At 41.2% G+C, this 27,708-nt stretch overlaps 1 protein-coding gene across 4 annotated transcripts; it reads left to right on the top strand.

The window, feature by feature from the left end:
• Positions 1 to 118: 118 nt before the first annotated feature.
• On the top strand, positions 119 to 25,131 carry LOC123024977 (small integral membrane protein 10-like protein 2A). 4 transcript variants are annotated; one of them, XM_044433327.1, is made up of 6 exons: positions 201 to 334; positions 4,745 to 5,648; positions 12,069 to 12,169; positions 20,031 to 20,190; positions 21,795 to 21,975; positions 24,875 to 25,131. In XM_044433327.1, the coding sequence occupies exons 2-6, from the start codon at positions 4,776 to 4,778 to the stop codon at positions 25,045 to 25,047; spliced, it is 1,488 nt and encodes a 495-aa protein (XP_044289262.1). In that variant the 5' UTR covers positions 201 to 334; positions 4,745 to 4,775; the 3' UTR covers positions 25,048 to 25,131. The 4 variants fall into 4 exon arrangements, with proteins under 4 accessions (XP_044289265.1, XP_044289262.1, XP_044289263.1 ...); XM_044433328.1 differs by lacking the exons at positions 12,069 to 12,169; positions 20,031 to 20,190; XM_044433329.1 differs by lacking the exons at positions 20,031 to 20,190; positions 24,875 to 25,131 and having other exon boundaries at positions 21,795 to 21,845.
• The last annotated feature ends 2,577 nt before the right edge of the window (positions 25,132 to 27,708 follow it).

Here is a 27,708-nt window from a genome sequence, read left to right as displayed (position 1 = left end):
TGACGTCAGCAGCGGGCCTAGTTCCCTCCCGCGTAGCGCGGCGCCCTTCCTTTCCGCCTGGCTTCCGCCGCGGCTACATCCGGGCCCTTCCGGGCGGAGCTTCTCAGGCCTGGCTTGGCAGGTGGGCGCACGCCGGGCGTTTATGGCGGCGGCCGCGCTGCTGTCCGCCCTGGCTGCCAGGCTCTCGCAATCGGCGGCCGCCCGCTCGTACGGGCTCTTCTGCAAGGGGCTGACCCGCACGCTGCTCATCTTCTTCGACTTGGCCTGGAAGCTGCGCATCAACTTCCCCTACCTGTACATCGTGGCGTCCATGATGCTCAACGTCAGGCTACAGGTGACCTTTCCTGAGGGGGCGAGCGGGGCGGGTTTCCCTCGAGGACGCCCGCCAAGGGGTCGCTGTGCTCCACGCTGGCAGGGGATTGTAGGGGTCAAGTGGTAGGGGATTCTGTTTTTTAAGAAAATGGACAGGAAAATAGGTAAAAATCGCTGGTCTGTGCTAGGCACAGACACACCGAACCTTACGCCCGAACCAGGTCGTGCCTTGCGTTTGGAAGGACGGCAGCATATTAAAGCATGGTAAAAAGATACAACATATGCACTTTTTGTCTATTGTACGTATAGATGTTGCATAAGTTTAATCACTCTGTTGTCAGTCTATTTTATATTTTATATAGATAGTTAAAATTAAAAAGTATATGCAAAATATCCAATATACATATATTTAAGATATAGACATCAGAGTCAATTGCACACAAATGTTTCTTGGGGCATTCAGAAACCTTCAGATTAAAAAGGTGGGCACAAACATTCTTGCATGCCTTACCAGTTTCCTAAATAGAGAGCCTCTGGCTGGGGGCGGGGGGGGGGCATACAGATGTAACAAAATAAATAAGTCATTGCTCAGGTTACTAACAGTTGGCCACGACTTTGCTAAAATTGCTGAAAGGGGGGCATGGATTAATATGCATTTGAATATTTGAGTGAAAAGACTAAGTAAACTGAAGAACTGGGCAAGAAACTTAAAGTATGCAAGTATGTAGAACAGTGACACAGGTGTAGCTTGGATTTGGACAGAATTCTGTGCTGCTTCACGCCTGAGCCTTTAGAAGTTGTGTGTACAATAATGCTTGAAAATGCAAGCAAAGGCTCACACAATTAATCTTTATGATATGTATTACAATAGGTGGTGTATCATAGTATCAGTTCTGTTAGCATCTTCAGAGACAGAAAATGGATCAAATAGTGTTCTTTTTGGGAGGGGAGTTGTCACCCTTTTTTGTAGGAGATGTGCAATGGAGCTTCAGAGTAATATAATGCAAAACGGATCACAAAAGATCATTCACTATTCGTAATAGCCATTCTGGTTGTCTATTTCAAGGAAGATAAGAGAGAAAGTGGGACCATTCCGCCAACCCTAGTGAAAAACTAACTTGTTCCATTCTCCTCCCCCACACTTTTCCTTGTGGGTCAAAAAACAACTGTAAGCCTGCAGATACCTGCTTTGTTTTGTTTTACTTACTGGATGTAAACTGCTCCAGCAGGCTTTTTTTCTAAGGAGCAGGATAAAAATACTACAAATAAATAATTAAATAGCCGTATTCAAAAATAGATCATGAATCACGGTAGACACCTTGTACATATGTGGCAGTGCTTTGCAAAACAACACAACCCTGTGTTTTTTCATCCCACTCCTAACTAGAGTTTGGTTTGGGCACATGCTGCAGCGTGATCTCTGCAGAGCTCGTAACCAACCCAGGTAAATGTAGATTCTGGGAATGATGCATGATGTGAACCATGCGATTATGCTCTGCACTTAGAAAAATACTACTCTTACCTGGTATAAGGTACCTTCTTCTGTTTTGTAAATCTTCCCAGTGCTCTCCGAGTTTTCCTATTTGGCCATCTTACAAATGTTTTGCAGTTTGTTGTTGGCAAGACTTTGAGTTATTTTCAGTGTTCGGTTGTTGTTCACCCTTGGCCTTGATTGTAATAGATTGGAATCTTCAGGGTCAGAGCTCTTAAAATCTTCCTAAATATCTAGCTATTTCTCTTTGCTATGTATTAGGATAAGTTAGCACATAGGAGCTTAGCTTGGTACCTTTGATAAGCATGTCAAGGGACTGAACACCCAAAATGCTTTGTATGACACTTTTGTATCATATCCCACAGTGTGCTCAACACAGCAGTACCCAAAATTCTCAGTGATTAGGCAGTATATGATGCAGTGCTTTTCAAAATGGTTTGCTGTAACAAAGCAAACACAAAGGGGTGTGATTTGGATAGGAATCAGTTTGGTAAAATGTGGGCTTGGAGAAGATGGTTTAGACTGTTTGCAGAAATGGCTGAGAAGAAATTGAACTCCCAAGGCACTTATCCCTGGACATCATCTGAAGGCGTCTGGTTGGTCAATCTTACAGTGTATTTATTTTTATATATATGCTGTGGGCTTATATGAACCTCTTCCTCTACATTTAACCCCCACAGTATCCTGAGATAAGTTAGAGATGACTCAAAAGTCACCTATGGCACCAAGTGGAGATTGGAACCTGGGTCTTCCAGCATTCTAACCACCACACTGGCTTGAGTTCAAAAAGATCTACATCTGATTAGTGCCTGGACGGTAGACTTATGCAAGAACCCCTGAGTTCTGTGGGAATAAGGCAAAATATAAATGTAATTATTATTGTCATTTGAGTATTAGGTGACATAAAACATTTGCCATCTATCCTTCATTTAAAATTGTGTACTCTTTATCCATGTGTTTGGTATGGCATGAATGAATTGGCCTTCCAGCTCAGAAATAGTTTGTTGCTAATTAATGCTTGTACATAAAATATGACATTCCACTTTGGGATTCCCCTGTTATATTGCGGAGCTGGAATGCCTATGGTCTCTTAAGGATGCTCTCTATTTTTCTGCTGCTTAGGAGAGAACAAACTGTTCTTTGGTTGACTTGTGGAAAGTGTTCTTTCAGATAGCTGCTTCATCATATTACATTTCTATACTGCTCATAGCCAAAGCTCTCTGGGTATTTCACAACATTTAAGTCACACATTCAAATTTCAACCAGGCCCAACCAAGATTAAGCAGGATCAGGCACTTTGGGCTATATGGAAGCTCAGTTATTATCTCAGTAGAAACTTGATCTTAAAAAATCTTGAAAGTGCTCCAGTTTGCATTTAATATCTTTGAAAATAATGATGCTCTGTCTAGAATAGCTCCTGATTATGACATCATTAGTTACCACAAGATGTCTACTTAGATCTTATTGGTTGAAATAAACTATTGTTGCATAATAAACATTCCAGTGTTGGATAATGATGGGTGCTTTACCTCAGCTACCTAAGGGGCGAAACAGAGTCACAGCAATCCAGTTGTAAAAGGAAAGAGAAGGTAATGTCTACTAGAACAAAGGAATGTAAATTTTTGAGTTGTCTGGAATGACCTTTCTTATTTCTAAAATTGAGGCAGTAATTAGGTACACTTTGGAGGAGTTGTATTCAGTTTCTGCTCCTTTTCAGTCACAACACTTTGCATCCTAAAAAATGTGTTTTACTTCCTTGAGTGGTGAAGATTAAAAATGCCTTGCAGTTCTTATTTAAGGGTAAAACTACCTTAAAACCTTAAACCTTTAACCTTAAAAAATTCCTTGAATCTGAAATGGTAGTTAGGACTGTATATCTGTTTAATCAACAGATTAATGGATTGATTTGTTTATAGTAAATTGTATACTTAGCTTCCCCTCTAGGGATGTCCTTAGCAGCTAACCAATTAAGACATTCTAAAAAGACAAAACAAATAGGAAAACATTAGCATGCATCAAAACAGAACTCAGAAGCAGCAATAAACTATATGGTGTAACTGATAGCCAACAGAGATTAAGATTTGAGTCAAGTATCTATTGTAAAATCTTACAACGGCCCATTTTAATTGCAGTCGAGGCTTATGCGAATAGGACGGCATACAAAAATTCCAAATAAATAAATACATACATACATAATACATACATACTAAACTTTGGCTTAACATCAGGTAGCTATTGCATCTTATAGTGGTCCATTTGGGATGTAGCACTAAAGTATGTCCTAGCTTGCTTTGGGAAGACTTATTCACATTTCTGTTAAGCCATAATTTGCCAGGTTGTGTAGTGCATGTGTGTTGCCATCTCTTTAAATATGCGGCCTCTAGTCATAGATAACTTCCAGGTTGTTTTGCTCATGAATTGTTTGGGTTTGCATTTCATGCAGTAACGTACAATCATGATGGATAGTAGGCTGCATATTTGAAGAAACAGCAAAACAGGCATGGGACTCTACTGGGCAAAACAATTAATTAACCCATTAATTTTCTCACCATTACCTATGAATTGTATTACTGGTACATAAAACATGGCATGATCTTGACGTGTTTCACAGACATAATAATAAACTCTGGTTAGCTTCAATAAGGAAATGTGTTTCTAACTGCCTCATAACCACACCAAAGATGGGATAAGAGGTGGTGTGTAAGAATTACTTATGCTCTTTCATATAGCGGGGAATTGTTTAGCTTTACATCCAAAATTAGCCATTTCTTCAGTATTTCAGAAAGTCTACACAGAGGTTTTGAATATGAAAATTACTTTAAATGGCTAATCAGCCCAGTTAATTCTATCAAAATGCAGAATAATCCATTTTAAATTATTTGCTGTATAGTCCTACTGACAATGAGGATGTTAACTTCTTGTGCCTTTGATGTATTTCAGGTTCATATTGAGATTCATTAACTCATGACCTATGCTGCAGCTAAAGGGAATTCCACCATATACTGTGGCTCAGTACAGTGCGGGGCTGGAAGACAGACGAGTGATGCATTTATCTTGTATTGATACGGAACAGGAAGGTGATTTAGGACATGAGCAATTGCGTAAAAATGCCCTAAATCAGAAGAATGAGGATTTTCATCTTCCAAATATCCGTTCATTAGACAACAGCACTCATGTGAATGATAATGATTTGCAAAAGGAGTTCTTCTCTCTCAAGATCAGGAATTGTACTCTATTTAAAGCTGTCCCACTGCCTCATATTGGCAAAAAAATGCCACCATATCTGAGCGATACAGCAAATGGAGCGGCATTCTCCAAGGAATCTCTCGGTCTGCTTTTTTCTCCAGAAAGTGATCCTTTTGAGAAGATCTTTAATAGCTTTGATAGCACCGTGGTAACTGGCTGGCTGCAGAGAGCCCACAACTTCATTAGCAAAATGGGTTTATGGAGTCTCTCTGGTGACAACTTTGTACGCTTTGCACATTTCTGGCTGTCTGAACTCCAGGATAATCAAAAGCAGCAACTGTTGGAACTGGAAATGGGGGTTATCGAAGATGAAGTCCGCCTTGCTTTCCTTGGGGGATCAGACTCCAAGAAATTCCCGCCTTCTGACTTGAATTGCGTTCTTGCGGCTGCATTGAGTGAATATCCCACGGGACTAGTAAACAACCAGAACCCATTCATTTTTCTTGACTGCTTAAACCTCATGTCTTCAGCAAATACACCTGAGTATAAGGAAATGCTTTCAAGTATACAGTGCGCAACCAAGAATCCTCAGATAGCCCAGTGGTTACTAGCTATGCGAGCATTTGCACTTGCAAGTCTCTGGCTTGCAATAGTGAAGGTAAAAACACAATAGTTCTGAAATGCTAATGTTGGTTGTTGGAAAGTACTTTAAAGATGCATTGTATACTGAGAGAGGAAATAGAGGCAGTGTTTTAATAAAACTCAGGGCAACCAACATTAAATAGCATTAGAGAGTCACAATTAGAGTGAAATGAAATAGATATGTTATGGTGTATAAGTTAATGGGAGTAAATTCTAATATTTTCAGGTCTGTAAGTAAAATGAAGGCTGCAGGGCTGACTGAGATTAAAAACCTTTTCACTTCTGAGTTAGTACAGCAGCTTCTCAGATTATGTTTTGGACTACACTTCGCAGCATCCTCCACCCAGCATGGGAATGATGGGGGGTATCGTCCGATACATCAGAGGAAGGCTGCAGTAGAGTGTAATTACTGATAGTGATGTGCTTGAATGTTGTACTCCATTGACCTCCTGCACATATCTCATGCAGACAAATATATATTTTCCACTGTGTGTACCTATGGCAAGAAAAGCCAACAACGCCCGCTTTATGCTGTCTGCATCTCCATCATGCATGTGGCTAAACACGGGTGGTTTCTGTGTGCATTCCTTATCTTTTTGAAGCATTTCAAGGGTGCCCCTTAAACATGTAAAGGATCCCTGACTTTTGACTACTGTTTTAGGGCCAGCTTTGTTTGGTCTGACCTGTAACGCCAACATCAACACCATCCAGCAAAACATGTTCTGAAGGATGCTTTGAACCTGTTTTGCAAATGGCAGTTCAGGCAAATTGGTTCAGTCTTGCATCAGACCCAGAATAAATGAAAAGATGTGTTCTTGGACCACAGTATTTGGGAATTTCTGGAAGCTCCTTAAGTGAAGGTGACACATGAGGAAGCCTGTGCAACCCATGGTTTGCTTGAATGTCTGCAACTCAAATCTCCGTTTGGTCGTACAACTGGACCAGCCTTATAAGATGAATGTGCAGCAGCAGTAATAAGAACTTTTTATTCTGAGCATTTTTCTGATACTGAATACATTTATGACAGAGCTTCTTGTTCTAGAGCTGTGAATTTTTTTTTTGTAAGCATGTACTTTCTTGAAGAATATGTCCAGAAGGCAGTACAAATGTCTGTTTCCAATCTCTGTTACAGTTCCCTCCATGCCGTTATCATTCTGCACTTGCAGATATTTGCCTGGGAATAGACTCACGTTCCCAGTAAGTGTAAGTTCAGAATGATAGGCTTATTACAGTGTTGTCTGCAACTAGCCATATAAAAATTCCCTGCTAATTATGTATATTATATTTGCATTCTGTCCATGACTGCCATTAATATCAAAAAAAATGGTGGCTGCTTGTTACCAGTAATTGTCTTTGGGGCACTTCCAATATTGCATTTCTGTGTGCTTGTATGCACCTAATGTTGAATCAGTCCAGTACCGTCAATTCCAGCCTTTACCAACCTAGTATTCTACATGTTGGTTGAGGATTATAAGAGATAAAATCCAATGCATCTGGAGGGTACCCTTGGGGAAAAGCTAAATCTGCTCTCACTGGCAGTGATGCTCCCAAATTTTGAGCAGATCTGTCTTAAAAGAGAATGCCAGGGATTGATCCTGCACTAAAGTATGATCTCGCTAAACTGTTGGTTAGATGCAGGCTTAGTCATATTTACAGCAGACATATTAGAAATAAGGTTTCAAGGTGACTCTATTTCAATCGAACAATATGTGTTTAAAGGTGAGTGTAGTATTGAGTAAAAAGTTGTCAGAGATATAAGCTCCATATCCCATTGGAAGTAAAAATCAGATAAGCATTTGACTTCTTTTGAGATCTCTACAGGAATTATGGCTCAAAAGTATATTTATTCATTCCCCAAAAGGAACAACAGCAAGCAAAAGCCATGTGGCACATGAAAGATCAAGAAATTTCTTATGGCCTAAGCTTTAATGGCCAGAGTCTACTTCATCAAGGAACACAAAATGCCATTTTTACTTAAAAGGCCCACTTGATCTCTTTGCATATATTTGATAAAGCGGACTGTGGTTCAGGAAAGCTTATGCTGCAATAAAACTGGCAGTCCTTAAAGCATTCAGGCTCTTGTGTAGTATGTTGAAGTTTTTCAAGAATAATTAAAGTTTGTTTTTCTTTGAAGTTTTGTAGGAGGATTGGGGTTTTGGGGGGTTGCTTTGTTTTTGTTAATTCAAAAACATCAGTACACACAATGTGACAGTGCCCACTACTGTTTCCTTGCCTTAGCTCTTTAACAATTACCTTTTCTGACCTGGAAGTCTGACCAATGCTGAGCAGTAAAATCTAACATTTTCATTTCCCAGGATGCTCCAGAGTAAGGCTATGTCAAATGCATTGTGGGCAATCAAGATGGCCTCTGCACCAGATGTTCAGTACTGCTAAAACTGCTGCTGTGTAAACTTGTTAGGGCTGATGCATGAGGAGCCTCTGTCCATGGCCCCCTCAAACCAGGAGCTTCCCTGTAAGCCTTTCTTTGTGGCTTTGTTTTTAAATGCAAAGATTGCCCAAGAATTCTGGTTTCTGCCACAATACTGTTTTTGTGGATGGAAAGGAGGGGAAAGAGCAGCTGTGCTCTTCTAGGATGTCCTGTACCAGATATGAGGGTGGCCCATAATCATGCTAGATAAGATAGATGGTGATGGCATATTTTGCTTTTTTTACACTAACTATGATACCTAGTATTCAGTCTGAACTTATGTAGACCTCTGAAGGCAGAAACATACATTTATCGTAAATATGTTAAAAGGTCTAGCCATCTTAACACTAAAGAAAACCTCTATTCTAGTAATTATCCTTCATTCAGACTATATGCTCCTGGTATTTTTGTGCAGAGAATAGGTATAACATAACCACATACATAAATTAACATGATTAGGAGTCATTAATTCTCCTCTTCCCACAAACTGCAACGCTTTCCCCAAAGGACTTTCTTTGCATGGCAATTAAGCTTAGGAAAACATTTTCCGTTTATTGGGATGTTCTGGGTCAGGGTACAAACTGAGGAATTTGTTTGAGATAATTTTCCTCCTGTGAAATTCAAATAGTAATTAACAGCTGCATATATAAATTAGCACGTGCAGATTTGTGTCCTGTAAGTCTGGGGCCAGAATCCCTTAAATGCCTAGTGACGCCGGGGCAGGACCATGACCTGGGCCAGCAGCGCAGCCCCAGTTGTGCTTATTCACTTGTTCGGCGCTCTCATACAACTTTGGAAAATTAATACACTAGAATGCCTTCCAACAAGAACAATGGCAAGTATTTAGTTGTGCATTCATGCTCTCCCAGGATTGTTCTTGTGGCTTTTTCAAAAGCATAGGCTCCTTGCGCTCTTGCAAATCTGCATTTTACCATTCCTTTACATTGCTTAATGCATTGGCAATGGGCCACAGGATCGCATGCTCCCGCCTCTTCTGGATGTTAAATTCTTCCCCTTTCTTCTGTCGACTGTAATCCAGCTGCTTCATCATCAAAAGTCATCGTGAATGTAAAGCATGATCAGTGCTGACCACATTTTGCTCCAGATACTCTATTTGAAACCCTGTTTTGATTGTTGTTTTTGAATCCTGGATTAGGACCAGACCCTGTTTAGTATTAATTGTGACTAGTGTTAATGCAGGCGTAACATCATACTATGAATAACAGGTGACAATAATATGCCTATGCTTTCTTCTCACAGCAGTTTTGGCAAGGGAATATTTATTTTCTTGCAGTCTTGGACTGTGGCTGGCTTTTTACTGTTTAAAAAACTTGCATTCTGTACTTGAATATTCATATAGCATAGCATCACTGTTTGCCTGTTTATAAATAAATGTTTTTATGTTGATGTGTAAGAACAACTCCCATGGGTCTCAAAGCTCTTCTGAGGATAGGGAGAACAAAGCTTAACCCTTATTTTACTATGCTTACCATTTATACCAGTTTTCTCCAGCCTGGAACCCTCCAGACGCCTTCAACTACAACTCCCACCACTGCTTATGCTGGCTTGGGATAATGGAGGCTGTAGTCCTATACATCTGGAAGGCACCAGCTTGGTGAAGACTGGTTTAGATACCAGGAGCTTTATTGTGTGCCGTCCACGGTACAGTAGAATATATTCTTTGTAAGTGGACCCTCCGCAGTGCTTACGATAATGTACCCTAGTCTCCTTTTGGGGACAGTATCATTTGGCTTACTCAGAGCTCAACGTGATGCTTTTTGATAACTCATATCTAGATCTCTACTGACGATGCATTTAGTTTTCCATATTGGGACACCATGACAGGTTTTGACAGGGCTGCGGAGCGAAGATTGCAGAGGAGGTGGTTGAAGGCCTGCTTTTTCGATTCTATTTTGCAGAAAAGTGCAAAATGCTGCCAGAAGCCAGCCTTTACGCAGATACACACACTCTCCATCCAGTCAGATCAGGGCAAGAGGCCTCTAACTACAGTCTTTATTATGTTACAGCTATCCAGCTAGCTTGCCTTTGTGATGCAAAAAGAGGAGTATTGCAGAAGGCATTGACAATACATACATACATACACCAGTAGTTAGGATACCAGTAGTCAGAGAAATGGCCGTCGGCTAAGAAGTTGGTTGCACACCGGATCCCTATTCTACTTCCTAACCAAAAAGAGTTAGCTCCACACTCAGGGTGGTTCATCAGATGCTACTTAGCTGGCCTGCCATTTTGCTCTGACACCGGACTATAGGATTGATCATGTTATACCTGCCCCCTCTAACTCTGGTTGTTCATAGAGTTCAAAGGGATCTCTATGAACTGGCCTCTTGGCTTATTAACTGGGCCTTTTCCATTAAGAATTCTGACCCTCTTTCTTCTGATTTGGATTCTGAGGTAATCCCTTTAGAAGTCTGTGTTTTGGGAGAAGTGGGCCTAATCCCTACAAATTAGGGATTTCATGGTCATGTTATATAGATGCTCTTAAGGAATATCACTTGTAATCTACAGTACTTATGGGTTGGGAGGATATGGAGATTTCTTTGCCCCTCCCTGAATGCCATCTCTTCCTGTGTTGAAATACAAATATGTACTTGGCAGCACCTCAGAGATAGGTAGATATGAATTGAAGGAAAAAATACATATGCTTGCATCTTAAAGGGGGGAGGGCTGTAAAAACTGGAGTTGCTTCATAATGTGCTTTAAACATATAATTGATCGAAACTGCAATCGTCATTAAGTTGTATGGGATTAACAATAGGGGCTGAAATCCAGAGAAGGACACCACTGGTTCTGTAAATCCAAGTGCACTTCTTTGGCTTGTGTTTTGTGAACAGCAAAGCCCCATGGTATATCTTTTTTCAAACCAAAGGGGGTTTTAGAAGCCTAGTGGGTATGTCTAAAGTAGCTCTTTGTATCCTGCCTAAAATGTATGTGTAACTTTCTAGTATAACTTTTTAAAGTGTCTTGAATTTACTGCACTTGTATTTTAATGCAACATGTGTACTTGCCTTGAATTTGACTATTACTAAACCTGAAACATTCCAGCAGAACTGAAAGGAAAGTGGATTTATTGAAGTTATTGACAGTGATCCACAGCTCTGTTAAGCTGAAGAATTAATTAGGCAGATATTCAGCCTGGTTCTTTGTAGACTGTCCCATTATGTACAATCAGGTGCATTCCCACTACTTCGGATTGTGACTTTACTCTGATTTTAGTGGGACAGGCATCCCAATCCCAAATGAATAAGTAATCCATGTTTACTTATGCAGAAGTCCCATGCAGTCTTGAAGCTTACTTTCCAAGTTGCGTACATTTAGCAGCAAAGCCAATATTGCCCCAGATGCAAGCACTTCAGCTTCACTGGGTTGTGGATTAGATAATAACATCCAGTTTCTAAAGTCTGCACTTTATATTGGGTGGGACAGGGGTCTATTTTTAAAGAACCTTTCTTGCACTAGTAGGATTATTTTTAACTGAAAAGGAAAACTTGTGTAAAAGAGAAGATGTATATAAATTCAAGAGGGGCTTGCTTAATATCAAGCTATAGACAAGCTGACAATGCTGTCTGACTGCTACTGTTCATGGCTTCTTGGTACATCTTTGTAGAAAAGGGACATGAAAACTGAAGAAAATAACAAGCTTCTGCACAGCCAGGACAGAGGCAGCCTGAGGCAAAGGTCCACTGATCATTTTAAACTCTGCACTTCCACCTGAGCAAGCTTTGGCCTTTCCAAAATGGAGGTACAGGCAGCTTAAACGGCCTATGAATTCTTCTGTCGAAATGTCCTTGAGATTTTACTATAGTAGTAAAATATCATTAGTAGGTCAGGGAACCAAATGGCCTAATACCCAAACTGCAGATGAATTTGCCTTGTTTATGACATGACATGTTTTCTAGAAGAGTTAGTTTTTTTTCAAAGAATTGACAGAACTGGAGTTAAGTTATAAGATTGCTCACTAAACAATGTCATGCTTTTAAAATTCAGTTCTATGAGACATTGGTCAAAACCCAGCTCTCTTCTGAAGAACCTATCAAGAGTTCTGTTTCTGCTGCTAGAAAGCAATCCAGTGAAGTGGTTAAAGAAAGGTAAGAATACTTGCATTGAGAGGAGAGATACTCTTCTGTAGTATATTTTCAGACAGCTATTGTATACTAAAACTAGCATGGATGCAAACACTGCACTGCTTTATGAATTCATTGGGTACAGGCCACCCGGGTGCATCAGAACTTGTACGGGAAAGATGTTCTTGGGCGATTGTGGCCATTTGTCTTCAAGTTAGTTAATGCTTTTATATAACCTTGAACTGAATATGTGCCTGTACTGAGTTTTGTATGTAATGCCAAAAAAAATCACAGCATACTAATGATGCTTTAATGTGTGCGTCAGTAGTATCATTTGTTAGGTTCTTGCCTTTAAAGATGCAGGTGCGAGCGTACAAGGATGTAAAAAGGCTCTAAAGAATTATTTTTAACACAGTGAGTAGGCGATCACATATCTAAATTGTGGAGAAGTCCTGTAAGGCTGAAATACTTGCTGTATGTGACTGAGAAATGTCTTCTTGCTTTGCTTGCTTCTTAAAAGCACTGTAGAAGTGGCATTGACTAAATATTCTATGGTGTAGAACTGTGTGTGTTCTCTCCCCCACCCCATCTGTTTGTGCAACTCCTCAGATACTTCAGTGTTCACAACCTTACTTCATTTCAATGGGTTTTGTGTAAGGACCCTCTCTGAAATCAATTCAAGTTCTTTGGCAGCAATTATACCTTGTGTTCCTAGGTTTCAGTACGTATACACAGTGGGGAACTAGATAGCAACACTAGATTTTCAAGGGTCTTGATTCAACCAACCATGAGCACAGTACCAATATAAGAAGAAGAGTTCCATGGGGTTTGTTTTTCCCCAGTCCCTTAGCACAAACACAAATATCAACAATGCAGGCTGCTGTTGAACATGGTGACTTCATATGGTCCTCTGACTCCATTCTTTTTCAGTTTGTCTCTTTCCTACCTCATCTGCCTAAACATTTTGTGGCAGTGAATTCTTTCAATCGGGGGTTGAATTTAGGTTCATGGGTCAAATCTGGCCTGATTAGGGTCCTAGTCCAGCCTTCTGGGGTCCTCCAATAGGCCTTGCCCCTTCTTTACCCCGTCTTCTTATTTGTGTAGAGCAGTGGTCCCCAAACTTTTGGGCTGCCCCCTCTTTCCTCTTGGGCAACAATCCTAATGGCCCCACAGTTCTCTCTTTGGATTAGAATCAATAATTCATATTCAAATCTACTGCAGATTTGAAACAACCAATCACCACCCCCTGGATCTTTCCACTGCCCCAGAAGAATTACTGGTGTAGCAGTTTCCCTGTTTTATCACATTCCTCTCATTCACAGAGGGTGAAATGTCTCTTTTAAGGCTTTGTTGTTGACATTAAGAGTCTTGAGCTAAAATACACTTTTTTTGTGTTTTGACCTTGTCCTCCAATGGAATACTCTTGAGAGCTTCTCTAAAATTGATCTGGCTCTCAGGCTGGAGCAGGTTCAACACCACTGTCTTAAATTAACTTATGTGAAGAGGTTCTTTCATTGGTGGGGGCGAGGGGGGCATGATAAGGACAGTAATGCTCTGTTGTAGCACTTCTCCATGCTGCTGAGCCCAGGTGTACTGGATCAAGACCATTGCTTTCCTATGAAAGAAATATTTAACTTACTTTCATAATGTTTCTCTAATATTTCTTCCAGATGCCTGCTCAACCTTTTAGATTTGATGTGCCCCCCACATTAAATTAAACATTCTAGGCTTCACCATTTTATTAGAAAATAGTTGATTTGAAAGGGTCTTCCATAGTACATTGAAATTCTTTTTAAAAAGGAGCAAAGCAGGAGTGTATCAGTCTTTGTACAAATGTATGGATTTCTAGAAGCTGATGATAGAACACTGTGTTTACACCACTGGAGGGAGTTAGAGGTCAAATGTTTTAACATGATTCTATGTATGTGTGTATTTATGCGTGTGCATAAATGTATGTATATATGCACACACAGACACTATTTCTCAGCATGCAGATGTCATCTGTAAGTGTGCTGATTATAAACTTTTTCCCTCACCATTATTATAGCAAATAAAGTAATGCATCAGATCTGAAAACAATATATTGTGGTGATGATTTTAAATTTGGAAGTGAAATGCTGCTTGATGGTTTTTATTTGAGCTGTGTGGAGAAGGAGAAATAAAAAAAGTTTTGTTGGTAAACTCTAAGCTTGCTCCTTCTGTTTTGCTTCCCAACTTTGTCATTCTCCAGTTCGATCTGATGTGGCTGGATGCAAGTGGCCGCTGGCATCTCCTTTTTATCCTTTTATTTTACTGGCTCTATGTAAAATAAGGTGGACAGCTGCTGACAGTGGCCAGGGCTGAACTCTGGAATCCACAACCATGAGATGGCCATTAAGTTTATGGCTTCAAAGGAGGATTAGTCAGTCAGTGGAGGACAATGGCTATTAGTTGTGATGTCTACAGATTTCCTTCATTGTCTGAGGCCACTGTGGCCGGGGAATACAAACAAGAGAGTATTGATTCATTTCTGTCTTACTTGGGGGCTTCTTCCAGGCAGCTGGTTGGCTTCTGTAAGCAGAATGCGGACTCGATAGTCCTAATCCAGCATGGCAGTTGTATTCTTTGTCCAAACGACTATGTTAGGCGTTCTCTCAAGCCAAAAGGTCTTTTGCTTGAGCCAAACAAACAGCCGAGGGGGTTGTTTTAAAATCAGCTTTTCCCACCTGGCAAACTGTTTTCGACACCCTCGGGCAGCCTCCCCAACCTGGTATCATCCAGAGGGTTTGGACTGTCCCCCAGCTTTCCTGGCCACTGGGATTCTGGAATGAAAGGTTAAAACATCTGAGCGTACTAAGTTGGGGAAGATGGCCCTAGGATTTAACTCCCAACAATCAGTTTTTCCAGGCTTCTTTTTCGAACTTGTTAGATGGTTAACAAATTCAAAACCATAAAATACAAAAGAATCTTGCACCACGGGAGAAAAACATACATTCTCACTAAAATCAGCAGCCAAAAAACTAATAAAAACTAGGGTGCCATGAGCAAGATAACCCCATGTGGGTAATGTATACAAACAGAGAGAGGGAGAGCTAGGGTTCAAGAGGCTGAATAACTGCAGTAATTACTATTATTATCCTTTTGTTCTTTTAAATTAATTTTGTGTGCATGTTTAAACTTTTGTTACCCACCCAGAGAGTCTTGGCTGTTGGGCAGTATAAACATGAATTGGATGAGGATGATGGGAAAATTGCACAAAACCCAGGAATCAATTGATTTTTCTCACCCCTCTTCTATCCTGAGACTGGTGCTCTGCTGACTGACGGTGACAAAGACCAGTGTCCCTTACAGAGCTTCAGTTTTTGCATCTTGCTAAAACAAAACCAATCCAGAGTGTTTGTTTTGCTCTGTGTCTTCTGCCTGTGCTCTTGCTCTCTTTGTCTTTGGCCCCAGCTACCCAGCCGCCCCCAGAATGTGGCCCTGGGAGCGTCTCTTAAATTGAATTTGACCTTTCAGACTAAAATAGGTTCGCCATGGTAGAGAGAAAGAGCAGCTACAAATGCCCTCTGCTATTTTATGATGATATTATTAGCTGTTTCTAAGCTCTTAAACTAATACAAAATCTTTTAGGTTAATAATACAAATAAAAATGAGGTGCAAAGGCCTGTGCTAGTTAAAGCACTACATCAAATTAGCTTTTAAAGTCTGGGGAAGAGCACAAGATACAGGGACAAATAGTGTTGACCACGGGTCCTCAAACTAAGGCCCACGGACCAGATCCACCCCGCCATGCCCATTTAACCAGCCTGCCCCAGAGGTTTTGCACTTGCTGTGCTCGCACACGCAGCTTGCTCACGAGGAGGTCATTTTGGACTCACTCAGAGAAAACAATCTCCTTGCGAGCAAGCCGGCGCCTCGCGTGCACGCGCCTGTGCACATGCCCTGCCCCCAACCCATGTGCCCCCCCCCCCGGTTGAAAGCATAATTAAAGATAAAATGTGTAAACAGATATAAGGACAAAACCTGCTGAAAAAGAATCAACACAGTGTCTGCAAAGGTAAGTCCTGCCTTACTAATCCATTAAAGTTCTTTGAGACTGTCGATAAACATGTGGACGGGGTAGGCTAGTACTCATTTACTTCCAAAGGGCTTTCTAAAAAGTCCCTCACTGAAGAACCCTGAACAAATTTTAGGGACCCTGTTGTGGATCAGTTACAGGCAGGGATCCCCAACTCCGGGAACCCCGTCAGGAACTGCACGGCAGGAGGGGAGTGGCAGATAGCATCACCGTTGGGAAGCAGCTGCAACTACAGATCATCATTCGGACCCTTTCGGGTCTTGGGCCTTGAAAGGAGGGGGGGCAGCAGAGTGTCCCGTGGCCGGCCGGGGAGGGCGCACGCAAGCGGCACGGGAACTGGGAAGCCAGTAAGGGTCGGGCTGCACAGCTGCAGGTCAGGGGGAGGCTCCCACTGATTCTGCATTATGGTGAGTTGTATAATTATTTCATTATATATTACAATGTAGTAGTAGTAGGAATAATAATAGAAATAAAGTGCACAATAATGTAATGTCATCCCGAAACAATCCCCCCCCCACTCCCTGGAAAAATTGTCTTCCACAAAACTGGTCCCTGGTGCCAAAAAGGTTGGGGACCACTGGGCTAAGGAACAGAAAGCAGAGGGTGGGAATTAATGGTCAATTTTCCCAAAGAAGGGATGGAAACCGGGGGGGGGGGGGGTCCCAGAAGGTTCTGTAGTTTGAAACTGTTCAAAAATGCTTTTCAACTCAGCCAAAAATATCTAGAATGGTTTAGCTTAGGAAAAAGGTGAATAAGGGAAGACATGATAGAGGTCTACAAAATCATATGCAGAAAAGAGATAAGAAAACATTTTTCTCTTTATCCTAATGTTAGCACCCATTCCATGAAGCTGACTGGTGAGACTTTCAGGGCAAACCTAAAGATGTACTTCCTCTCATAGTACGTAAACTGTGTAAACTATGGAACTCACTTCCACAAGATGCTGGGAAGGCCATCAAGCTTTAAAAAGAGATTGGACAGACTCATGGAAAGTAGGCAAACAGTGGCAGCGGTCTAGATAGCTATCTGCTACCCTCAATATCAGAGGCGTTATGCCTTATGTAGACCAGGAAGATGGGTGCAGGAGTGCTGCTTGTGGGTTTCTATGGATAGCTGTTTGGCCACTGTGTGAAGAAAATGCTGGACTTCATGAACCCGGAGCTGATCCAGCATGGCTCTTTCGTTCTTCACTGCTGCTTTTTGAGGCCAGCTTTATGAAAATGCACTAGAGGGAGCTCCATTATGTGACATACCAGAATATATCTGCCAGTACCAGACTTTTACCAAGGCTGTAATGCAATCCTGGGCCAAAAATTCCACTTCAGACATCATACAGTAGCAGTTCCTTGTTCCAAGTGTATTTATTCTAAAATGAAATTCCACTGGGTAGCCAAAATGATGCAAAGTGGTTGAAAGTACAAACCTCCAAAGAGTCTGATCTCCCAAGTTTCATTTTTTCTGCAAGAGAGTAACACAACCAACCCTGGAAATTTACTGTTTGCCATAATTTTTAACTTCACACCTCGAAATGGAACAGCCTATAGACTGACCTGCAAAGGAATCTGCTTTAATTTGTACTTCATGGGGATGGTTAAATCCCTAAGTCAATTTCATTTTTGAAACTGAAATGCAAATGCTAAAGAGTTGCTGCACCTCTCTTGATGAAACACTTCAAAAGGTTGATCTACCAAAATAATTGGATACAGGGGTAGTTTGTTCAACTACCTAGTTCTCTCCCAAGCTCAGTAATCCCATAGTAGAAAAAATAGAGTAGTTAGGTCTTGGACTGCTAGTACATGTAAAGCAGCAGGGTGTAAGATATGCATTTTTCTCTAGAGTCGAGAACTGGAAGGAGGATTTGAAGCACAGTATGAAAGGGTGAGCAGGGAAAGCGAACCCCTTCCCCACTTAAAACCAATTTTTAAAAATTCATTCTTTGTATGAGTTGCGAGTAGGGAACTGCTTCTCTGCAATGCAACAGAAGGGCTGCTTCTGTAACTTAGCAACTTTATATCAGCCAGCCTCGGCAAGGGGCGGCATAGAAATGTTTTAATAAATAAATAAAATAAAATAAAATCTATCCGCAGTTCTATTTGCCTTCTCCTTGTGGAGGAAAACGCTTGGCACGTCAAGTATATTGAAATCTATTCATGTATTCCTAATCTATTGCACGTTTGCAGTGGATGGTCATAAGCCATGTTGACAGATTTTTGCTGTAAATCAGGAGAGTTGTGTCTCTTTCATTCCAAGGACTGAATTCAGTTTTGGAGAAGCTTTCAGCTGGCCACATTCCAGTGGTGGACAGGACCAAACATAAAACAGGACTGAGTCAAAATACCCCAAATACGGCATATTTTAGCTTAAAGTTCTCAGCGCCAATAAATAAGCCTTGGGAAAGGCATTTTAGCTTTTTCAAATGGAAAAAGGGGAAGCTGGTGACTCTTAAGTCAGTGGTGCTGTTTATCCATTTGCTGCCTCTATTCCGAGCTGTTTAGGAGCTATTCATGGTATTAAACTCCATCCCCAAAGTAGGTTCATCATAGGATAGCTCCTATGAAACTGTGGAGAGGGATACGAAAGTAGAAACCAACAAATATTAAAGAAGGGCCCAAGGCTGGAGGCAGCCCCATCTAGACAAACTAGAAAGCCCAGCTTTCTACCAAAGACTTGGGGTACGGCACCCCTGCTGTAACAAAATAAACATAATCAATGGGGGGACCCAAAATGTTTATGTCTTGGAACCCCAGTCTGGACTTGGGTTTGTGGTCTTCATGTCTAATTTGGCCTTTAGAGAGCAGATGCCTAAACCGTGAGGACATCTGCTCCACCTTGATTTTAGAAGACTATTTTCTTGACCACCTTTTAACGAGTGGGCGGACCCACCGGTGGATGGAGTCGTTCGTACTTGCATGTATCCTTGGAGCTTCAAAAAAGTATAACCCATAATTTGATCAGAACTGGGGAAAGTGCAGGCACTATTGACCAAATTTTGAACTGAAGGCTATTTATTTATTTAGAGAACTTCTATGCCGCCCCATTTGCCGAAGCCTCGGGGCGGCTCACAATCATAAATAAATAACATAATATAAACAATATAATTGCATGATACCAGGTCTATGCATGATACCAGGTCTCTAATTATGAAGGTGGATTCACAAAAGCAGGTCAGCTAATGATTTCTCCATTCTTCCCCATCCACCCCAATTTAGGCTATTTATAGCTCCCAAAATAGTGTGGGTGCTATCATAAAGGGTAAGAAACAAGAGGCAAAGGGTTGTTGTGTTATGTGAATTCAGTTGCACTCATTGCAGAATGCAGCTGCTAGAATATTAAGGAAAGCGGTCAGGCAGGATTGCTTTAAACTAATTCTAAGGAAACTTTAATGGATCTCTTATTTGCTTCAGGACTCAAGTCAGGATGCTGGTGCTTATCTCTTAAAGGGCTTGGGAGCGAAATACCGTTCCCTATACCTGAGAGGGCAGGGTTATGTGACAATTAGGTCAGCTACTCTGCATGTGGAATGTATACCTGTTTTTTTGCTCACCCTTCACACCTTGTTTCCCCAGACATCGGGCAATTTGCTATACTGTTTTAATACGGCCTTTTAACAGTCATTCCTGGTTGTGTTTTGTTTTGATTGCTCTTTGCATTGTACAAACATCTTTGGTTACATTTATTATTCAGGAATAAATACACAGTTCTTTGATTGTGGCTGTTGGTAGTAAATAACAATGGTCAGTTAGTTTCCTTAGAAACAGAAATGGCTTTTTTGGGCACCCTTTCCCAAGCAGTGTTAACTATTCACGTATTTCCTTTTCTCCTCCTCAGGGCTCTACAGGCTGTCCAGCTGGGATATACAGATGTCTTGGATTATCTTTTTAGAAACCAGAAGCTTGATTTTGGTGTTGTGGATGAAAAGAACAGAAATCTTCTATTTTTAGCCATTATATATGATCAGTCTAAGATTTTGGACTATTTTCTTGAACTGGTCAGTTGGGTAGAAGATTTTTGCATTGATTCTTCTATATATTTAAAATATTATGAATTAGAAGATATGAAAAATGCTGAGGCCACAATCCTATGCACATTTACCTGGGTGTATGTCCCACAGAACATCAAATTCTAAGCAAACATGTGTAAGATCACAGTATAAACGTGCTTGGTTACTCGGTATAATCTGGATTCTGATTCACTCTTTCATACTTCTAGAATTATGTTTTGGTTGTATTTATATCCCATCCTTTTGTCATGAGTTCAGGACTGTGTATTTGTCCTCATCCCCCATTTTAACCTTACGACAACCCTATGGAACTGCTTGATCTAAAGGATAATAAATGATTCAAGATTATACAGCAAGCATTAGATCTACACAGGGTTTGAATTCAAGTGTCCCTAAAGCCTAGACTCTATTGGCTCTCAGTTATATTTTTGCTTATTCAGGTTAGACAGTGTGCAATTAGAACTGTCATTGACCTGCTTTGCATAACACAACGGTCTACCAAACTTATTTACTTATGGAGCTGCACTGTCACATCATTCCTGGCACCTGTGGGTGCCGTTTTGTGTGTAATGCCTCTGAATGCCAGTCCCTCCGTGATTTGTTGTGACATGTGACTCCAGAGGCAGGGATTGTTGGAGGGTTAGACAACTCACAAATAACCCATGACTTATTTTAGGGTTTTTGAGCATTGCTGTCAGGGGTTGCATGACATGGCAAGTCACAGCAAAACGGGTGTCCATGGGTACCTGGCATAATACAACAGCCCCATTGGTAAATTAAGCCAAGGTGGGTCATCATGACGTGAACAGGTTCCTTACCTAAATGTAACGTACTCCAAATTGTTTGTAAGTTTTCAGAGTTGATGTATGGCCATCTTTTAAGTCAGCACCGACATTTAGATGATCTTTTACATGAGTGCTACCGGGTAGAAGTGCTACCAATTTTTTTTCTGGTGTGTTTGGGAAACATTCAGCCAGTAAATGCATGGAATCAGCATATAACCCACCTCTGAAATTTGAACAACCGACTTGTGACAACCAACTTTCCTCACTCTTAAAAAAATTGTTAAAAGGTCTGGGAAACATGGGAGAGGCTCTGGAGGACAACCGTGTTGTGAAAAGACCCCTCAGACTTCTGTGAATGCGCGATCGTGAGACAACAATACAGGTCTCATGTAGAGAAGCCCAACATTCTGTGAAGGATAAAAACGCAAGTGGGTCCCTCTGGGGACAATTACGTTGCGCAACTGAAAATAGTATAAGCTGAGTACAGGGACCATTCACAACATCATCCAGAGGGACCATTCTCTCAGAGTGAGATTCGGATGAGGGGCACAAGGGAGAAGGCCTGGGAAAGGCTTTTTAATGGTTCTGAGGGTTTTATTGTCGATTAAAACTGCTTTTATTTTTTGCTAATATGCTGTTACATTGCATTTTTATGGTTTTATTTTTTTTCCAAGTACTGAGAGAATGATATGTCATAAAGGAAAGGAAGCCAGGGCTAGCCTATATAATGCTGCTTTTCTGATGTTTTGGTAGCTTAATACGAATCTGCTTTGGAAGGTGAATATTTCTCTTCCTTTCTTCCACCAGGCCCTTCCAGTACCTGATGTGAACCAAGCAGCAGAAAATGGAAACACACCACTTCATGCTGCTGTAAACACGGGGAAGATGCACCTTGTCTCTTTGCTCTTGCATTACCCTGGAATTAATGTGAACGTCCCAAATCCGCAGTGTTATGGAGCAACTGCTCTACATTTCGCTATTGCTTATGGTAATGTTTTGAAACTTGTTGTCTCTGATAATTCTCTATCTAGAACTGGGGAGTGGGCATTTCCTGCCACTGTCCCCAGCACTTGGCAGATGACCATGGGCTTTGAAAAGATGTGCCTTTTGTTATAAATTCATACTCATTTACCAGCAGCTACTTGGAAGCTTGTTGCTAGGCAGAAAACTGAAGTAGAAATATTTTGAATAAATACAATAGAATCAGTACTTTGTCTAGAGGAGATATGGGTTCTTTGCTACTCTCCTTTAGGGCCAAATATAAAAATGTTAGTGATGATCTGTGACAGGATAAAAGAAACCCTATATTTGAGGCAGGGGATATGTAATTCTGATTGGGACCATGGTGCTGGAATATGGGGATTTTTTTCCTTTCTGTCTCAATGGTGCAAAAGCCTGTGGGCTCAACCCAGCCCCACAGGAGTCCCCACAGACCTGAGCCCAGCCCACCATGGCCCAAACATGGACCATTTGATGGCTTCCTGATTTTTCTGGAGATCTTCCCATTATAAGAGACTGAAATGGCTCTCCTAAACCTTACTTACTGGTAGAAAGAGTTTTAAACTAAAATACCTTGGTCTTCTGGAACACTTTTTTGTTTTGCCCCTTTACCCCACTCAACTCTGGAATTTGGCCTCTGAGAGCTTTTCGAGATTGCAATTTGGCCCACAGATTGAGAAAGGCTGTTCACCCTGCATTATTCCATTTTCCTGATGAGAATCATGCTTCCCCCCCCCCACTCCTTTCACCCCAGTGGGGCAGCCAGTTTTAGATTGGGGGATGGTGGTTTTCCTTCAGAAAATTGAACAAGGAGGCAGAGATAGATTATAATGCTAAATATACTCCGTGACGTACAGATATAGTTTGAGATCTCCACTGTAGTGAAACAAACTTCAGAGGGATTTCATGTTTATCTGCTCTCTGAGGTGGGTTCCTTTATCCTTCAGCTGTGAGGTAAAAGCAAGGTCAAGTACGTTGATAGTTAAATAAATCCAAAATACCTCTAGGCTGACCTGTTTTGATACACATGTATGCCTACCTGCCAGGTTTTTGAAAATCCAGACTAACTTGTCTTTTCCTTGCTATGATTCAGAAGTCCTTATATTTAACCTGTAATGACAAAAAAGCCAAAACAGGTTTTAAAGAGCTGAATCAATATTCTTAAATATGTGCTAAAATACATAACAAAGAAACACACTCTTTTAAGTGTGGATGGTCCATTTGAAATATTCTGTTCAGTAAATGCCAATCTATGCAGCTGTTACCAAATGAGTGAACAGGTCATTAAGACATTTTGCTAAACCAATTAAGGACCTAAGTTCTGAGTGGAGTAGCAAACACTCCTGATGAAATGTAGATGAAGAGCAACATTGATTGTTTCCATAAAATGATATGTTTATTTTTCTAGATAGGGAAGGCTTCATTGCAAAGCATGTACTTTAGAAGCAGAAGATACTAGATCCAGTCCTTAATATCTCCAGTTAAACACACACATAAAACCCAGGAAGCAGGTGGTTGGATTAAGCGCTCAACCTTAGAGCAGTGGTAGACAGAAGGCTGAGGAGGATTTGCTAGACCTGTTATCAATTTGAAGCAAATTGGCAGGAGTTTCTCTTTTCCAACATTTTTAGCAATAGCAAGAAACAGGCAAAAACATATATCTTTTGTTAGCCCCTGAGTTAATTGCTTATCACTGAGCCTTAAAGTTTCTCACTTGTAAAATGTGAACATAACTTGGTTGACATTGTCCAAGTCTTTGTTTGTAATGTAATCTGTTCCGTATAGTTATGCACATGTAGTTGGATTTGTTTAAACAGTTTATTCAAATATATACCTCATGGAATCTGAAAGATACCCGCTCTTCCTGCTACTGTTTTGCACCTGGTTTTAGCTGGTGGACCGCTGTGTTATAGAAGGTGTGTGTCTCTGCCTGGCCATCTGTCTGTCAGTGTCAAGGCTGTGAAACCTACACACCTGAAACTTGACATGCATACTAAGGGGACCCTACCGTATGCACCTCAATGTTTTTAATTTTTAACATACATTAATTTAAATTAATTAAATATTCCTGTGGAATTGAACATTGTAATAACAAGGCTCAGACCTCCCTAGACAGCACCTATCTTTGCAGTCCCCGTGAAGTGAGCCGGGTGGGATTAGCAGGCTAAAGGACAGAGATATATTCCTGCTCCTTGCACCCTGTTTATTTCATTTGTATACTGGCCCACAGTCAAAGCTCTCTGGGCATCTTACGTAGTCCATAAAAACAGATGGTAAGAAAATCATAACATCAGGAAAAATATTAATAAAACCGCTATAGACAGATAATAAAGAACAACCAAAAAGAGCGATTCTGCAAAACACCTGGTGACTCCTGACTGGCTGAGCCAGTCTTTAATAGCCTTGGAAGAGAGGGTTGTCTTAACCTGGCACCGAAAAGATGAGAGATTCAGCACCAGCCAGGCCGCCGTGGGGAGGTTATTTTGTAAATGGCAGCCTCCCCCATTGGAGTTGAATGGACAGACCTTTCCTCAGCGAGCTATAGGGACAGACCGTGGGTACCAGTGGGCAATGGCTTCACTTGGATGGGGAGGGTACATTGTGTCCAACTCTGACAGCTGTGTAAGCTCACTTGATGGTTTTGCACTATCAAACCAAGGACTGTTCCAAGAGTAGTTCTTAGCTAAGACTGGTCTGTTCAATAGGGGATGGATGGATGGTGATTCCCCAGCCTGACATCAGTCCACTCTGACCTAGAGATTCACTAGCAGCTAATAGTGGGATAGATGGATCAATGGTCTTAGTCAGTGATAAGGTAACTTCATGTGAGAGTAAATAAACATATTTTATATCAACACAAAACCATGCCTCTTTTTTAATCTATTCAGGGCATATGGGAATTTGTTATTTATTGCTGAATGCCTCCGCTGATGTAGAAAGTCCCATGGGAAGGCTAACACCTTTGCAACTCTCCGAAATGTCCGGGAATGAAACCATAACTAGTCTTATACAAATGTACGTAAAAAAAAACAAGCTTGAAAATAAAATGTTAAATTCCTGATTTAATTGAAGAAGATTCTCTGCACATTTTGAAATAAATGCATTCTAATTTTTGTATTAAAACTTATACCCATCCAAACACAAATGTAGGATGTTCTGTGCTTTCTTCTCTAGAAGCGTGGCATTATTTTTCAGTGGCTCTCCTTGACTCTAAAATGGTGATTTATTTAGATCCGAAGCTGCTTGCTGACATTATCAGCTTCCATGTTTTATGACTGAGTTTCACTGTAACAGAACAGACAAACTGGTGGAGTGGGAACATTTTGTTGAGGAAGAAAAAGATTGGTGGGGCTTTATAAATAAAGATAGGAGCAGAATAGAGAGTAAGTACGGGAAGGCAGCTACGATGCTCAGTGTGGAAAAAGAGATGTAATGGGCATTTAAGTCATTTTAGACTTAATGAGTAATATAAGCCCTGTGGCAACTATCCGTTGATATGGAATGTCCACCGGTCTACTCTACATAGGACTAACACTGGATTTACCCAATGGTCTTATGGAAACTGCCTTTAGTAGGCAGCCATGGAATCTGTTTTCGTTGTGAAGCACAGGAAAAATATTTCTCTCCTCCTCCTCCACCCATTCCATACTTCACAACTAGTTTTGTATTTCTGTTGTTTGGGGTAGACAAAAGGTAGATCACCAGGCATCCGGGCTTCAGAAACTCCTGCCTAGTTGGCAGGAATGCTGGGATCTTCAAAGTTTATGGAGATCTACTTTCTGTGCACCCTCATGACAGAGTGAACAAAACAAAAGAAAAACCTGTTTGCCAGCCTTGATAAGGAAGAAATACTCTGAGGATGAGCCGTTTTGCATCCGAAATCCATTTAAAGCCTAGCCCCATCATGACTACAAGTATAAAATGAACTACCTGATCCTAAATACAGGAACTTGTAAGTAAGCTTAATTCTGCTGTAGAAATGGATAATTAGTTAGTTAATTTATTTATAAAATTTGTGTGCTGTCCAATTACTTACATCTCTGGATGGCTTACAACATAAAGTGATAATCCACACTGGCTGCAAATTAATAAAGTACAACAATAAAATTCAATATTAAAACACATTAAAATATTGATTAAATAAAAAGGTCTTGACCTGGTGCCGAAGAAAGATATAATGACGGTACCAGGCGGACCTCTCTGGGGAGCACATTCCATAATTAATATCATAAAACAGTAAAATGAACATCTGTAACAATGTACGTATACAGTTGGCCACTCCTTAACTCAACAATATTTCAAAATAAGAGGGATGCCGCAGCAAGCTACCTCGGCCCAGGTGACCATGCCACACCAATTTCAGTCCAAAGGCAGAGATGCTGCCTGTTTTCCTCTGCCCCCAGTTACCCCACTGCTTTCTGAATGATCATTTGGAATAGCAGGCAGGGCTTCAGCTACCTTAAATGTCAGCCCTAGGTCCAGCCCAAGCTAACCTATTGCTGAGAGGCACTTAGCCAATTTCTGGATAATTTTTTAAAAATACTTGTTTGAAGGGGATAGAAATAGTTGAACTGTATCAGAATCAACACAGAAGATCTATGTGCTTTAATTAGTGATAGTTAACATAATTTGAGTAGTGTTTACAGGGAGAGCCTGTGAAACCACAATAAGTAGATAATATGCTAATATTATAATATGCTAATCCACCAGCTGCGCCCCTATCTGGAGTATGACTGCCTCGCAACAGTGACACATGCATTGGTGACTTCCCGTCTCGACTTCTGTAACGCGCTCTACGTGGGGCTACCCTTGAAGACGGTCCGGATACTTCAACTGGTTCAAAACAGAGCTGCCAGGCTGCTGACGGGGACTGGGCGTTGTGTTCACATGACTCCAGTTCTCCGTCAGCTTCACTGGCTTCCCATTGAAGTCCGGGCCCAATTCAAGGTGTTGGTGATGACCTATAAAGCCCTAAACGGTTTGGGTCCTGGTTACCTGAAGGAGCGCTTGCATCCATATATGCCCAGCCGCCCCTTGAGATCGGCGGGGGAGGCCCTTCTCCGGGAACCCTCCATGAAAGAAATTAGGAGGGTGGGTACTCGGAGGAGGGCTTTCTCTGCGGTGGCGCCTAAGTTATGGAACGCGCTCCCCAGAGAGGTCCGCCTGGCGCCGTCGTTATTTGTTTTTCGGCGCCAGGCGAAGACCTTTTTATTCAAGTGGCATTTTAACTGTTAACATTATTGGTTTTATCTGGCCAGGGCGGCTTATTTTATACTGTATTGCTGTATTTTAATTTTATATTTATATTTTAATTTATATTATAATTATTTTAATTTATTGATGTGAGCCGCCCCAAGGCTTCGGCGAATGGGGCGGCATAAAAATGATTTAATAAATAAATAATAAATATTGCATAATGGGGACTGCAGGTGGCGCAGTGGGTTAAACCGCTGTGCTGGTTGACCGAAAGGTCGCTGGTTCAAATCTGCACAACGGGGTGAGTTCCCGTTGCTCCGTCGCAGCTCCTGCCGACCTTGCAGTTCAAAAGCATGCAAATGCAAGTAGATAAAAAGGTACCACTTTGGTGGGCAGGTAACACCGGCCACATGACCACAGAGACCGTCTGCGGACAAACGCTGGCTCCCTTGGCTAGGAAATGGGGATGAGCACCGCCCCCGAGAGTCAGGCATGACTGGACTTAATGTCCAGGGGAAACCTTTAC

Source organism: Varanus komodoensis, unplaced genomic scaffold (genome assembly GCF_004798865.1).
Source record: "Varanus komodoensis strain SLA01 unplaced genomic scaffold, ASM479886v1 scaffold26, whole genome shotgun sequence".
NCBI lineage: Eukaryota > Metazoa > Chordata > Lepidosauria > Squamata > Varanidae > Varanus > Varanus komodoensis.
The sequence above is the reverse complement of the archived record's forward strand: the minus strand, read 5'-3'. Positions and strand labels throughout refer to the sequence as shown.

Excerpts from the sequence above, each read along its gene's own strand:
- LOC123024977 (XM_044433327.1), top strand. The coding sequence starts at position 4,776 with ATGCTGCAGCTAAAGGGAATTCCACCATATACTGTGGCTCAGTACAGT. Across the intron at positions 12,170-20,030 it reads AGTGAAGTGGTTAAAGAAAG|GGCTCTACAGGCTGTCCAGC; the intron begins GTAAGAATACTT and ends TCTCCTCCTCAG. Across the intron at positions 20,191-21,794 it reads TGGACTATTTTCTTGAACTG|GCCCTTCCAGTACCTGATGT; the intron begins GTCAGTTGGGTA and ends TTCTTCCACCAG.